The following is a 16,073-nucleotide window of genomic DNA, read 5'->3' as shown; positions in this document are numbered from 1 at the left end:
ATTATGTAACAATATAAAATTCATTGAAAACAAAAATTGACATTAAAATTCTATTTTATATTTTAATATGACATTCAATATTGTTGCAGTACCAAATGATCTGCTGAATTATTCATTGGGATATATTATGGTTATTGGGATATATTATGGTTAACTTAATAATCTGGCAGATTGTTTGGCACTACAAGTGAACCTGACTGTTGTATATATTATTACAGTAATCAAATACTTAAATATATGATTGCAATAGAATTAATAATAAACTATAAAATGAGATTTTTGATTTAAAAATAACAAAAAGTATGCAAATATTTAAAATTATAAAATGGCAGTAAATGGCTTTTACTATTTTATTTATTCATTTAATTATTATTATTTATTTTTTCTATTGGAGCTAATGATAAAATAATTTAGTAGGATGAATTCTGATGTAATAACATTTTTAAATGCAGAAGGCAAGTCAAAACTTTTTGTAAAAGCTTATTAAATATTTAGAAACAATACAAATATTTTTTTATATTTCATATAAATAATTTGTATTTTTCCATTTATACTACATTATAAAATCTTTAAAAACTATTTTATTTGAGAAATCAACAAGAAACCACTTTAAAGATCTAGATTTTCTTACCATTTATATTTTCAAAAAAGTACAGTTAGGGCTCATCATTAGGGACAACAAAAAATTCTACATTTATCAATTAAAAAAAATCATAAACTCTATCAAATTTTAAAATGTTAAAGCACACAAACTCTGGTGTAGAATTTACCAAGTATCATTTTCCAGACTGTTTCCTTTTATCTAAAAATATTCATTTGGATCACGTAAAACAAAACCTTTAACTACCAGTATTCATTTAGATGTTTTTAATTCTAAAAGGAATTATTCTTGTTTCATCCCTCTTTCAATTTTCACAATTCTCTCATTTTTTCTAAATTATAGTCCCTCTATAACTCTGTTTCTTCTTGTTATATCTGGAACTATATGCTTCATTCATATGAAAGATTAATTACATTTGAAAATTCATTATAAAAATAATCTTATGCTAGTTGAAAATTTTACTGTGAATTTCTATTTTATTTATAAAATATTACCTTCACAAACTTATAATGGAAGTAGCTGAGTTTTGGTAGAAAAGCAGNTAATTAAATAAAAATAAATGTTTTTGATAATTTTTCATATACTGTTTCAAACTATAAAAGAATATTTGTCTATTCTGAATACTTAAAAGCATTAAAATAATTAAATACTTAAATCAAGCAAGAATAAAAAAATTATTTTGAGAATTAAATCATGAACTATTTAGAGTATCATAGCTCAATAGGTATTGTTTCATGTAATCTTTGGATAATAGTATACTTTCATATGATATACAATAGGTTATGAATCATCATATCCAAAATTCAAATTAATTTTTCTACAAAATGATTCTTTAGTAATATGTTTCAAAGACATATATTTTTATAAGAAATCCTAACAAATTAAATTTTATTGTTACTTTTATTGTATTAACACTTACCCTGCTACCAACATAATATTATGTTTTGTGAAGACTTTGGTAAAAAAACGAAAATCGTAATATTACGTTTTTCTATATACAGTAGAACCTCGAAAACTCGGCCTAATGTGGACCGAAGGGTGGCCGAGTTTGTGAAAATGCCGGGTTATCGGGAATGGGGTTAAAAAAGGATAAGTATGCGTTTTTCCTCAGAAAATACTGTACTGTACTTGTATGTATTGTTTACTTGAGAATATAACAGAGAATAAACTGCCCAAATACCCTTAAACAAAGGAAAAGCACGTCCTTTATGAAGGCATACAGCCTTTACTACATGAAAATGAAAATTAATGAATACACTGTGTACAGTAATTTATCTGATAAGACAGACCTCAGAAAAATACTTTATGAGAGCTTTTATACTTTTATAAAGCTGTCTATAATGAAAATTAATTAACTAAGGATTTTTTTGCCTTGCCAGGGTGTGGCCGAGTTATCCGGAGTGCCGGGTTATCGAGAGCCGAGTTTTCGAGGTTCTACTGTATCAAGTTATTTCCAGCTTTAAAATGTAACATTACGTTCTCAGCAATAAAAATACGATTTATTTGTGTATTTTAGTATGTCTGTTAATTAATAAATAGCGGGCACTATTTTTTCAGAAATTTGAAATATAAGCGAATTTGTACAACCGCGATAATCATCTAATTCAGTTTCGTTGCCATATTTTGCAAGCGAATATTGAGTTGTTTTATTTTTTATATATAAGTTAAGTTTAGATATGACACATTAACATACTAACTTATTTGAATTCATTAATAAAAAATCAACAAATATAGTGCCGATTATATTGATTTATCTGATGAAAATGCCGCGATTATGATTTAGGCCTAACTGAGATCGAAAAAATAGAAATAAGCCATGTAATTTCGTTATTATTTTAAACCTGTATAGTTTATATGATATTACATAATTTATATACTTTTTAGATATTATCAATACAAAAGTTGAATTCCTAAATTTCTGATAGTGCTAATTCTATCTTATGTACGTTTGACAAACCGAATCAATTACAAAAAACAGCTACAGTCAGAAATAAGTCTACTAATAATATTGATACAGTATATCATTATTTTGAATAAATTCATTGATGTACTATATATTTCATACATAAAAATACAAATTTTATAGCTATATTGCAGTTTTTAATTTTTTTCATTTTATCTTTATCTCTAAAACATGTCCAAATAACATTAAAGTATAATACATAAAAACAAAGTGCACACACATCAAAATTGAGTAATGTACAGATAAATGTTCCCAATATCAGATACTGTTTTTACTTTTTATCTAGCTTTAGTCGATCATTTTTTATTTTCAGTAGAAAATATTGTAAAATCACTTAAATCAGTCAGCACACAGGTAAGGAATTAAGTCAACTGGACCAGCAGGATAAGTGAGTAAGTGTTAATGAACCTTGAAATAAAACTTAAGGATAAGTATAAATTAATATTAATTATTTTCTTACCATTTATATTTTCAAAAAAGTACATTGATTTGAAAGTAAGAGTATCATCAATTTGGGATCCTGATATAAGAGGCTGAAAAATAATTTTAAAGAATAAAATTATTTGTTATTTGATCTTAATAATTCTATTAATATGTATATATATATTCATATTAACATATTGACATATAAACATTAACATATACATATTAACACACACACATATATATATATATATTAACATATTGATTTTAATCAAAATAAAATATATATATACACTGCTGGCCATTAAAATTGCAACACCAGGATGGAATGATCATACGAACGTCAAAATCATATGAAAGGAAGAAGAGGTTAGGATATGCAAATGATTAGTATTTCAGTGCATTTAGATGATGCAGGAGGGACAAATGACCTCTGAAGCACTGCATAAAAGAAAAGTTGTACAGTGGATTTCTCATTCAGAAATTGCTTCGTAAGGTCGGGATTTCATTAGAATATTGTGTTATGCCTCGAATAAGAAGAAGAAATGCTTACTAGCAAGTGTTGGAATTCGATAAAGGCAGGATCATTGCCTATCGAGAGTGTGGATTATCGTTCCGTAATATTGCCATCCCGCACTGGTCGAAATCCAACTACTGTCATGCGAATATGGAATTGATGGGTTGCTGAGGGTCTTACTGAACAGCATGCAGGATCTCAATGCTCTCCCATGAACAACGCCTGAGAGGACAGACATATTGTGAGATCGGCTGTGCAAAACCATACAACCACATCACGGACCATTAGTCAGGAAATGAGCTTGTTCGCAGCACATCCAGTATCTGCTTGTATGGTGTGACGATGTTTGCAGTAGCGTGGACTGTCAGCACGGCGACCATTACTTCGGCTTCCCTTCACAATACAGCATAGAGAGAGACAGTAACTCTAGTGCACCCAACGACAAAGCTGAATACAGGAGTGGCAGAATGTCGTCTTTTCAGACGAGTCCCAGTTCTGTGTGCAGCATTCTGATGACCGTATACGTGTCTGGAGGCTCCGAGGAGACCGCTCGTCACCTGCTTGCATTCCATATCGGCATAGGGGCTCTGCACCTGGTATGATGATATGGGCAGCCATTGGGTACACGACACACACATCTCTAGTTTGGATCGATGGTAATTTGAACACAGATCAGTACATTTCTGACATCTTACGTCCAGTGGTTGTGCCCTATCTTCGAGGCTTGTGAAATGCCATCTTCCAACAAGATAATGCAAGACCTCATGTTGCACGTCGTGTTCTGACCTTTCTCAATACTGAGGGTATTCGATTGTTGCCCTGGCCTGCATGGTCTCCAGATCTCTCACCAATTGAAAACATCTGGTCATGGGTTGCTGAGAGACTGGCCTGCCACCCCTTTCCAGCTCATACGGTTGATAAAGCGTGGCATAGACTTGAAGCAGCATGGAATGAGTTGCCCATTTCTGTCATCCAAGCCAAGTTTGACTCCATGCCTACCCGGATAAGGGCTGTTTTAGCTGCCAGGGGTGGCAAATGTGTGTACTAATTTCGCACCCCTGTAAACCCCCAAACTGCTTGCAAATTTAATCATTTTATCTTCATGCCATACTGTTTACATACAATAAATATCTTTTTTTTATTTGCTTTCCTTCTTGGTGTTGCAATTTTAATGGCCAGCAGTGTATATATATATATTTTATTTTGGTTAAAATCAATATGTTAATAGTTGTGGAAATGATAATGTCAATATTTTTTTTACTTGTAAATATAGTATATTACTTCTATAAGTATTAATTTGTGGATTTCCTTAAAAGGATTTCACACAATATTTTTTGTTTGACAATAATGATATTTATTTTATCAGATTTCTAATATACACATACAACTGACTACAATTGACAACAAAAAAATCTGTGCATTTGTATAATTGAAATTCAAGTTCTGAATCTTAGCTCACCCATGTCAAAAATACAAAAGAATAAGCATCAGCCCTTTAATAAGCCCTTTTTTCTACTTTTCATGTTGCTGACCTTGATGCTTCCTTGGTGGTGGTGTCACCTACCACCACAGATTATTGGAAAACAGTAAGTGAACCATCATAAATTGAACTCAGACTTCCCATATCTTAAACCAGTGTTTCTCAATGGGGGCGATATCGCCCCCATGTGGGCGTTTTTCCATGTCAAGGGGGCGATTAGTAACAATTTATATTTTGGGGACGAAAAACAATTTTTTGGGCAATAGAGTAAAACATTATATTAAGAATAATTAGATATTTTATTCGTTATATTGAACAATAATTAAACAAATAACATTATACTAGTCACAATGCGGTACAAATTTGGCGTTAGCCTCGGCCCTCGTCATCGGAATTTTAAAGCAAAGAGGGCGATCTACGTTGAAGGGGGCGACAATTCATTAGAGGTTGAGAAACACTGTCTTAAACTGAGAGTCTATCTCTAGTCTCAATTTTCTAGAACTACAAAAATATGGCATTTTTTGTTTTGATTTATTCATTAAAATTTTATATTATATAAATTTTCTATTATAATTGATAATATCAGAAAATCATAAAATAGAAGTTAAGTGTATTTGTCTAATATAACACTATCCAATTCACAGAACAATTGATTAAAGAACAAACACTAAACAATTTTTAAACTACAACTGCTAAAAATAAAAATTTATAAACAGTAAGAATTACATAAAATTATGAAAATTTTTCAGTGCATTTAAAGTCTTATGTTATGCAAAATTATAATTGAATAATTTAAATCAGTAGTCCTCAAGCTGTGGGGCATGCTTTCTTTGTGGAGCACAAAGAAAAAGTTATTATTGTAATTATAAAAATGTAGTCATTATATCATCAAAAATTCATTTCATTTAGTAATTAAGTTAGGCTCACACTGTCAAACAAATCATTACAAATGAATGAAATTAACACTAATCAAAGTAAAATGTGTTTACATTGTATTATGTGACACAGACTGCTAGAATGCAATTGGTTGAAAAGATTTCTAGTTGTGAAAAGTTGATTGGTCTAATAAACTGAAGTTTGGCAAAAGTTACAATATTTTTAACTCCTAATGAACTGGTTGAACAGTCATCAAAAGTGGACAAACTGGTAGTTGGCTATTTCGTAGTAATTTATATACTAATGTGAACTTAGCTTTAAGTATCTCCATGTGCTATTTTACTTTTGTATCATCAAACGTCTTAAATATGCATTATAATATAATATAAAAAAGATAAATTTCTTTAAAATTAACAATTTAACAGGAAAAAAAACAACAACAAAGTTTTATAATTATAAAAATTTTCATTATCACTTACCACTGAAAGTAATCTTTTCTTAGTTGGAATATAAATCATATGCACTAATCCATTTTGTTCTGCACTTATTAACAAAGGATAATTTTCATGTAAAGCAATTGTATTTATTGATGAATCTTAATTGAAAAAAGATTAACAATAATTAAAATACATAATTTTATCTCAGTATATTCCAATAAAATTTTCATAAACATAAAAAATTAACTACCATAAGTAAGAATGCAGACTAATTTTTTACACTCAACTTCAAATATTACTACTTCAGAATCAATGGCTATGGCAATATGCTGTACTGTTGCACATGATATGACATTTGGAGATTTTTTGACCTGTAATAAAAAAAATTAAGACAAATTATTTATAATAATAGAGAAAAACAAAAGTTTTAAAGACAATTACAAAAATTTTAATAGAAAAGGTCTTTAATATTAAATAACTACTGATAGTATAAACTCTTAACATGCTAAAAACTTTGAATTCCTAATCCATTGTGAATATTTAATAAAAATTAAAATCAATATCATTATTATTTATTTTTTCTATTGGAGCTAATGATAAAATAATTTAGTAGGATGAATTCTGATGTAATAACATTTTTAAATGCAGAAGGCAAGTCAAAACTTTTTGTAAAAGCTTTAAAAAAATTCAGTCTCATAACATTAACATTCAAATCAGTTTCTTGATATCATCAATTCAATCTAAAGTGAAAAAGAAACAGAAGAATACAACTTCTGTTTTCTTTTCACTCTTCCTTCAACAATTCAGAATTAAATGTGATTAGATTTAAGAAATTATAAATCACATTTAATGTTAAAAAAAATCAGTAGTTGATGTTACTAAACCTTGAATTATACTGTATAGAAAACATAATTAGTAACAGAGTAAAAATATTAATTCTAAATCAATTTGGAATTAGAAAATTGTGAAAAATTACAATTTAAGATAAATTTGATAACCAAGATGAACAATTAAATGACATTTTTTAATAATATGATCAATATTGCAGATCTAATTTTAATGAATTATTGTTTGTGATTGCAGAAAACAATATATTTTCCTAGAATTAATTTGTCACAAAATCATGTAGAGTTTAATAAACTATTTAGTAATTTCTTTTCTTCTAAATACTTGTCTGAAGATATATTTTTTTATAAATATATATTAGTCTTTCCAAACTGAAAGCCTCAGTCTATAATGTGACTGGTAGGGTTATTACCTGCCACAGACTGATAGTGACTGAAGTAAAACAACCCCATCCCAGGGCTTAGGTGTCTCTCAGATATTTTTGTAGTATGCAAGAAGTTCCAAAAATAGCAGTTTTTTGTAAGTCAAATATCAAAACGTCCATTAAGTAAAGTTCTAGATACTTCATCAATCCAGGGGATACAACACCCACAGCCCGTATTACAATTGGTACAACTTTGATGCTTTTGTTCCACAGTCATATCTCAATTGCTAAATCTTGGTAATTATTCAGTTTTTCTTGCTCTTTTTCAACAATCCTTGGATCTCATGGAACTGCAATGTCAATTAAATAAACCTTTTCTTTTTCAGCTACTGTGATGTCAGGCATATTATGATCTGTTTGTCAGTTTGTAGTCTAAAATCCCAAAGTATTTTGACTTGTTCATTTTCAATCACTTTCTATACATGTGTTCGTACCAATATCTTGCTACTTTGATGTTAAAACTTTTTGCACAGGACCAGTGTATCATCTGGGTGATCTTATTTGTGCCTCTTTTTGTATTCAGTTTGTGTGGTTTTGATACATCCACTTGTCAGGTGATCAATTGTTTCACTGTTATTTTTACAAAGCCTGCATCTCGCATCATCTCCTCTCCGTATTTTTGCTTTAATGACATTTGTTATGGCCTAATCTTGAGCTGCAAATATTTTTGCCTCTAGCTTTTTTTTTACATTTCCTTTTTGTATTCATTGCCAGGTAATATATATATTTACACACACACAGACCATAATAAGTTAGCATTGTGGCAGTTCATGGCATCTAATATAAAGGTGTTGTCACATCAGGAGGGCAGTGGCATGCAACCCTAATAAAATCATTTTAATTTTGTGTAATGTTTTGGTGTTGATTTTGATTAATTTTAAGTTAAAATTAATATTTTATCAAACCTAACACCAAGCAAAACAATTCTATTAAGAATTTATGCTGCATGCCGTCATGTGACAGAACCCATACATTAGATGCTATAAGCCAGCATTGATTGTAATATACTTTATTATAATATAATTAATATATTATAATTTAGTTTTTTAAATCATTAATTTTGTATATAAGTCTTCAGATCACTAAACCTCTTCAGCTTCCAGCAAAACATGTAAAATATAACAATTCACATTCATTTTCAGAATTCACATGATTACAGCTTCAGGCATATAAACTGTTTCAAATTGAAATGCCTTGAACAAAGTTTTGGAATCTGCATGAAACTGGAATCTGGTGAATTCTGAAAATGTTTGTGAATTGCTACATTTTAGATGTTTTACTAGAAGCTGAAAAGGTTTAGTGGTGTGAAGATATTACATGTTTTGAAGTACAGTACATTTTAATATAAGTCTACTATAATTGCAATACACTTTTGTTCATCTGACCCCTCAATTATCCGGCATACCATCCATTGTGATCATCTATGCATTTCCATTTCAGTGCAAATAGCCATGTCACACGCCCAGCTTTCATTTCTGTGTACAGTATAGCCTATTAGTACCGTACAAACTGTATTATTTGTTCACCTGCTACCAAAAGAATCAGTATTGAAAGACAACAGGTTACATCATTCATTGCTTTAAGACAGGCTTTCAGTCCAAACATCCAGTAATCTAACATGCCTCTGTGGAAGAAATGGCCATATTAGCAAAAATCTAGTGTTCTTCCAATTTAATATATTAGGCAAACCATCATCAGCCTTCCTCTTTTAAAAAGATTATGCATCAGCATAATTTTAAAAACAGTAAAATTTTAAGGAAACTGAAACTGACCTCACAATTAGCTTTGATAGTAGCAAAACTATAGCATTCGTATACATCTTTTCCTTTTAATTCTTCATTATGTAGGCCTAAATTGACAGTCTCTTCGTCATTAAAGTGTAACAAAATATCATCCCACATTTTCGTCTTCTCGACGTATGTACCGTTGAAGTCAGACGATATTTAACATTCCCGCGTAATCGATGACTTAACAACATGTGCTGCCATCTATCACTTGTCATAAAAAAATATAAATTTTACAAACTTTAAAAAGTTGAATTATTTTTTAAATTAATTTGTATATTAATAGTTAAAATCTCTTGAAATGTAATTAAATTACATTTTTAAAAAAGTAAAATTAACAAAACTCTTCTATCGTAGATATGACGACACAGCTTTTTTTTATTTTTTGGATTCTGTCCTGCGGACACTTATTTGATTGCCCAAGCCCACAATTGGAGTGACCGGGTGATGAGGGATGAAAAAAATTCTGGGTTTTTCGACCTGTCCCGAATTCATTCCTCGATTTTCCGATCCGATACGCTGACACGTTAACAGCTCTGCCATCTGACCACCGATGTCGCTGCCTAGATTTTTCTTTTACGGTTCATTCTGACTAAATCAGACTGAAAAAAAAACTGTACTTTATTTTCAATTTCAGCCGACAAAATTCGGAGGCGATTAAAATTTGACCAATTTCAGTTGTAATTTTATACCCATATGTAACAAGATGTCTGCATCAATATTTTAGCAGGAGAAAATCGGCGTATGTGAGAAATGTCAAACAAATAAGCAGTAATTTGAAATTTATCTTTAAAGACAACATTAATTGAGCTTTATAAAGATTAGTTTATACGTATAATAAAATACGTATTGATTTTAAGTTTAAGTATAATATACAGTACTGTATATGAAGATTACTACCTTGATGTCAACAATGTAGCAATCCTCAATAGGATATACAGTACATTATATACTTACAAGTTAGTAAAAGTTTCTAAAAAGTTACTATGAACTCTTATATTAAAAATGAAACAAGTAAAATTAGGAGCTTAGAATAAATACAGTACTGTATTCACAAACAACTTTAAGAAATACAAAAAACAATCTAGCAACGAGTTGCGTAACTTTCCCGGCTGTTATGAAATTTTATTTTAAAAAAGAACTTTTATATTTTTAATTATCAAATGGCAAAAGTTTAATTTTCGGGGTAGTGATGAGTTTCATAAAAAAAAAATATTAAATGCTAATAAGTAATAACCAACGAGATAGAGTGATAAACCGGTTACTACAGCTGAGGCGAACTGAAGTGCGGCAGCCATGACAGCTGAAGTGGACTCCGTCTGTTGACTAAATTTAAGTTAATGATAACTGAAGATATTTTCCTATTTAGATAAAATTAATGAAGTTGTTTTTTACATATACAATGTATCGATATATATTGTGTAGAATTTATCATTAATTAATATATTATAATTTAGTTTTTTAAATCATTGTTTGTGACTGGACTCTTTGTCCATCTCCCCATTGGGTGACAAGAATTAAGCAGGTCAAATATATCATTTACTTTCAATGTGAATTCAACAGTTGAATCAACATTATTAAAGGCTTCTATACAAATTTCTTTACAAAATATAAAAGCATCACTTACAGATCTACTTAATGTCTGTGATGCTATATTTAACTTCATTTTTTGTGTCCACCATTCAATATGATGTGATTTTAATTATTTGAGACACGAAGACCTTCTTTATTCTGTAAGTTATGTAACTGAATAAAATATTACCATTTAATAATTCTGTTATTATTCTCACTCATCTTTAGAACTTTAAGATCAGCCAAAAGATCCTCATCAATTTCAACATATAAGCTGCATCAAGAAACGCATAAACTTTAATTTCTTCTGTTGAAGGGTGATAAAACCAGTTTTTCAAATTTTCTACATCAAAGGTAATTCCCAATTCTTTATACATTAAAATATTTGATGCAGATCCATCACATATTATTGCAATTACATGAGCACCAACTGAATATAATTTCTCTAAATATTGTTTTACCAGATTGGTTTTAACTGTGCTTTGTATTCCATTAATCAAACAGTAACCAACGGGAATTTTCCAGTCTTTGTTGATGCAGTAACTAAAAATACAAGTGCTCGTTTTGCTATGGGAGTATCATCAGCATCAAGATTTCTATGACCAAGATCAATATATCCTATTACTTCTTTCCCGTCCCAATCAACTTGTTTTTTAATTGCCATTTCATCAATAATTAAGCAACATAATAGTGGATGGGTTGAAATTTTATTTTCATCTCTGATTTTTATAAAAGACTGTTTAGTAAAGCCAGGACTATCATCAATATAAGACCATTTCCATAGAGAACTAGGAGCAGGTAGTTTAATAAACTGTCTTACAAGTTAGATACTCATATGCTTTACTAGAATAAAAGTGAATAAAGCAAACTTTTTAACTTCTGGATATTCATTGCCTACATTACCAAAAAGCTGATGTTTTAATAGATCACGAAACAGTCCATTAAAGTTATTTTATATTATTATAGCATCGGATTTATAAAGCATTTCTCTGAGCCTTTGAATAATGTTTTTTGAATTGACAATCTTATTTGAATTTCTTTTATTAGATTGTCTGCTATATTTAAGTTTCTTTTGTAGCTGTTCACATTTCTGTCTTGTTAAAATTAACATTTCATGCACCTTCTTTGGAGATGGCAAGAGACTGATACTTCATATTCTATCTTTGCAATTTTTTCTTTACGGGTTTCTGAAATAGGATCTTTAGATGTTCGTTTCCTTTCCGAACATTTTATTGCAGGGATTTTTTGAAGATGTGGAAGAAATGAAAAAATTGTAGGAATAGAATTTGGTTGTAAGTATCTTCTACCATTATTATAATTGAAGCATGTTTCTTCAAAATGAGATGAACAAATTCTACTATTATTGTTTGGTTTCCAACGATGGCGTCGCATTAGTATAAGCCATTTCTTAAGTAGGGATTCGTCAGCGAGTGGAAACCTGACAAAGAAAAAGCTTTATTTTAAATTTCACTATCACAAGAATGGAATCCGATTTAGGCCTACTTATCATTGATATCAACCACTCTAAAATTCATAATTTGATATGTATAAAGTTTCTATCTAAAATATTTCTAATTATTTAAATTTTTATTAATTTTAGACAGAATTTTAAAGTAAGTTCGACACTTTTCGTTTACTTTTATTGGTCAAACTTTACCTACGTGCACCGTCATGGCCCGTCATTTACGTGTGGCCATGACGGTGCACGTAGGTAAAGTTTGACCCTTTTATTAAATTAATCTTTAAACATTTATTAAACATAAAAAAGTATAGTGTGAGCAAAATTAATAATTATAACTGGTAAAATAAAATTCCCAAACTTTTCTTGTAACTGTTGGTACAATTGATAGCGGCACAAAAATGTGGCATGATTATTTCTTACAGTACGCTTCTCTATAAACCCACTGAAACTGTCATAGCGTCCTTCTCTTCAGTCAACTTCAAAAAGTGGCGCTGTAATCACAGCTACTAGTACTTTATGTTATTCTATCTCGTTGCTAATAACTGTTGTCCATACTGGTCGGCCACATTGCCAGTTTTATTCACGATTTAGCTGGAGCAACCACATGGTCCGAGAACGTGTTCAGTTTCATGTACAGTACAACTTACTTCAAACATTAAAGTTTTTACTGTTACAGTTATAGTTAAATGGCGCTTCATTTCTTTTTATAAATATCAAGCTTCGCGAAGTGCCCATCTACAACACGATTCCGATACTTTCCCTTGTTATGTATATGTTACAGTCAAAACCCGTTTTTAGTTAGAACGCGTTTTAACTAGTTGAAACTAGTTTATACTGAATGTCTTTGTTAAAACCCGTTTTGTCTAGTTGAAACTAGTTTATACTGAATGTCTTTGTTAAAACCCGTTTTGTCTAGTTAAAACTAGTTTTAACTCAAATTCATTTTCGACTAGCAGTAAATTCTAGTTTTAAGTAGACAGAACGTGTTTTAACAAAGACATCCAGTATAAACTAGTTTTAACTAGTTAAAACGCATCCTAACTAAAAACTGGTTTGACTGCAACGCATAGAGTGATTCGGGGTAAGATGGTAAGCGNAACTAGACAAAACGGGTTTTAACAAAGACATTCAGTATAAACTAGTTTCAACTAGACAAAACGGGTTTTAACAAACACATTCAGTATAAACTAGTTTCAACTAGACAAAACAGGTTTTAACAAAGACATTCAGTATAAACTAGTTTCAACTAGTTAAAACGCGTTCTAACTAAAACGGGTTTTGACTGTAACATATACATAATAGCCGGTAAAAGAAAACGGGACTATTTTTGCACGAAACAAACAATAAAAATCAAACGAAAATAATTTGATTTTGATACCATGAAAATTGTAACCTATTCATGAGGCTACTGCACCTACTATTGAATTTAAATTTAGTATAGTGAAATCTAGTTATCTCGAGTCGGTCGGGGAAAAAATTCGAACATCGAATTAAAAAGTTTGGAGTTACGAAGATTCGGCTAAAAATCAAGATTTTATGCATCGGTTTATCGGTGACCCATAATAAACTATCTATGCGATATTTCCATTTATTACGTAGAATCATTGTGTGAATATAAACCACGCGGTGTTGACCAGAAACAGTATAATAATACAGATGATACCACTCCTGTAGAGAGGTTTCAATTCGACATCACGAGTGATGTCATGAGCATGCTCAATTGTCTTGCACCATCTTTGTGGTTTGTTTACGTTTTATTTGTGTTTACGCACGCTTTAGCTGGAGCTCTTGTGTTGTTTATGTTGTAATAAAAAGAAAAAAATATGACAAGGCTCTCTCTGTCGCGTAGCAGCAGAGTTAATGTTTTTTTTTTTTTTTTTATAATGAAAACAAATCGCATGCAAGTCAGCCATGTCGTTTTCTCGTGAAGTCCACGTGTAAAGTTATTTATTTTAATAAAAAATAAAAGGTTATGGGCCCAGTCCACATCCAGTCTACGTCCAGTCCACGTGAAAATAAGAAAAGTACAGTCTTGAATGAAAGAGACCGTTGTGGTGCGCCTCTGAAGTTATACTTGGTTGAATACGTGCGAACGAGAACGAATAGAAGGAAAATGGCTGTCAGCACGGATTACAAGGTAAATGTAGATAAGCTCGAAGGGCCTGAAGACTGGGCAAAATGGAAATGGCACGTTTCTATGGTGTTGCATTCATACGGATTAGAAGAGATTATTAACGGAAAACGTGTACGTGTTGAGTTACCAACAGAGCCGACGAAAAGGCAAAATACGCTGAGTGGCAAAAAAGACGACGCGAGAGCGGCAAGTTTAATAGCAAGTACTCTAAAGTAAACCAGTTGCTGAACTCGTGTTGACGTACAACAATGCGAAATAAATTTGGGATAAATTACGTGCGCGATTTGAGCGCAGCAGTACGCAACGTTTGAACATGTTAATTGAAGTCTTCTTTCGGGTTAAACGGGATGAGAAGGAGGACATTAGCACATGTGTTGCCAAATTGCAAAAGTTATTTGTAAATTTAAACGACGAATTAACGAAACACGAAGAAAATACTTTGTCTGAAAGAATATTAAACGGCCGAATTTTATCTACATTGGGAAAAGACTATGATAATTTCAAAGACCTTTGGGACACGATTCTTTCAAAAAATCAAAGTTTGAATTTACTCATTGAAACACTGTTCGCGATTGAACTGCGTGATCAAGGCACATCCGAAACAAAATGCGTTTGTTGCTTCTGGCGAGTATAAAAAGAAGCAGAATTCTGGAAAAACAAAAATGTCAGTGGAACGGGCAAAACAAAAATTTCCATGTAACAAGTGCAAACAATTGGGTCATTGGGCAGCAGATTGTCCGCAGAAAAAGACAGGTGTCGGGACTAATAAGCAACGAAGTGGCAATATCGTATTCATTTCACATGTCATGGGCGTATCGATTGGAAACAACATTGATGCAAATAAATGGTATTGTGATAGTGGCGCAACCAAGCATATTACCCCAAACAAACAATACTTCGTCTCATATACAGAATTTGTTGTTCCTGAAGTAATCTCACTTGGAAAGCAAAATGTGAGTATGTATACGCATGGCCAAGGAACAATAATAAGGATTCAAGTTCTACAAAACAATATCTGGTATATTGCTGAAATGAAAAATGTCTTGTATGTCCATGATGCAAGTGTCCACTTGTTTTCCGTCAGAGCAGCAGCATCGAACGGCTACAGGATATTAATCGATGACAGAAGTGTTAAAATTCGAGACAAAATCGGTGAGAACATTGTCATGACTGGTTACATGAAAAATGGTCTGTACATGCTCGATATACGCGTTTTAAAACCACATAAAAACATTCAGGTGAATTTTGGTGACAGCGTCTGATACTACAAGTGTACTATGAAAGGTTTGGTCATCAAAATAAACGGCATATAAAGGATGTTTTGAAGCAAATGAACATCAACGTGGAAGGTTGCAAAGAAGAATTCTGTGATGGATGTGCTTTGGAAAAATGCATAGACTACCATTTAAGCAAAGAATGAATCGTCCAACAGTTACTAGCGAATTGACCTATGCAGATGTGAATGGACTAATGTCCACCGAATCTTTAGGAGGAGCACGTTACTACGTATGTTTCAAGAATGACTTCAGCAAGTTTCGACGAATTTTCTTTTTG

General features: G+C 31.2%; 1 protein-coding gene and 1 pseudogene across 3 annotated transcripts; one reads left to right on the top strand and one right to left on the bottom strand.

Moving 5' to 3' along the window:
• Positions 1-2,699: 2,699 nt before the first annotated feature.
• Positions 2,700-9,561, bottom strand: LOC111612666. Of its 3 annotated transcripts, none has more exons than XM_023353904.1 (5): positions 9,340-9,561; positions 6,548-6,668; positions 6,340-6,455; positions 3,025-3,097; positions 2,700-2,935 (listed from the first exon to the last, which is right to left on the bottom strand). In XM_023353904.1, the coding sequence occupies exons 1-5, from the start codon at positions 9,466-9,468 to the stop codon at positions 2,904-2,906; spliced, it is 471 nt and encodes a 156-aa protein (XP_023209672.1). In that variant the 5' UTR covers positions 9,469-9,561; the 3' UTR covers positions 2,700-2,903. The 3 variants fall into 3 exon arrangements, with proteins under 3 accessions (XP_023209672.1, XP_023209673.1, XP_023209671.1); XM_023353905.1 differs by having other exon boundaries at positions 2,700-2,972; positions 3,048-3,097; XM_023353903.1 differs by having other exon boundaries at positions 2,700-3,097.
• Positions 9,562-14,357: 4,796 nt separating this feature from the next.
• On the top strand, positions 14,358-15,153 carry LOC111612664 (annotated as a pseudogene).
• Positions 15,154-16,073: the final 920 nt, after the last annotated feature.

Source organism: Centruroides sculpturatus, unplaced genomic scaffold (assembly GCF_000671375.1).
Source record: "Centruroides sculpturatus isolate CEXI.00-Female unplaced genomic scaffold, Cexi_2.0 scaffold1492, whole genome shotgun sequence".
In the NCBI taxonomy this organism is placed as follows: domain Eukaryota; kingdom Metazoa; phylum Arthropoda; class Arachnida; order Scorpiones; family Buthidae; genus Centruroides; species Centruroides sculpturatus.
The sequence above is the reverse complement of the archived record's forward strand: the minus strand, read 5'-3'. Positions and strand labels throughout refer to the sequence as shown.

What these genes read in the sequence shown, in the direction of transcription:
- LOC111612666 (XM_023353903.1), bottom strand. Translation starts at nt 9,468, where the DNA reads ATGTGGGATGATATTTTGTTACACTTTAATGACGAAGAGACTGTCAAT. An exon ending in CTATCAAAGCTAATTGTGAG is followed by an intron (nt 6,669 to 9,339) that starts GTCAGTTTCAGT and finishes TTTTTATTACAG; the next exon opens with GTCAAAAAATCTCCAAATGT. An exon ending in AGTCTGCATTCTTACTTATG is followed by an intron (nt 6,456 to 6,547) that starts GTAGTTAATTTT and finishes TTTTCAATTAAG; the next exon opens with ATTCATCAATAAATACAATT.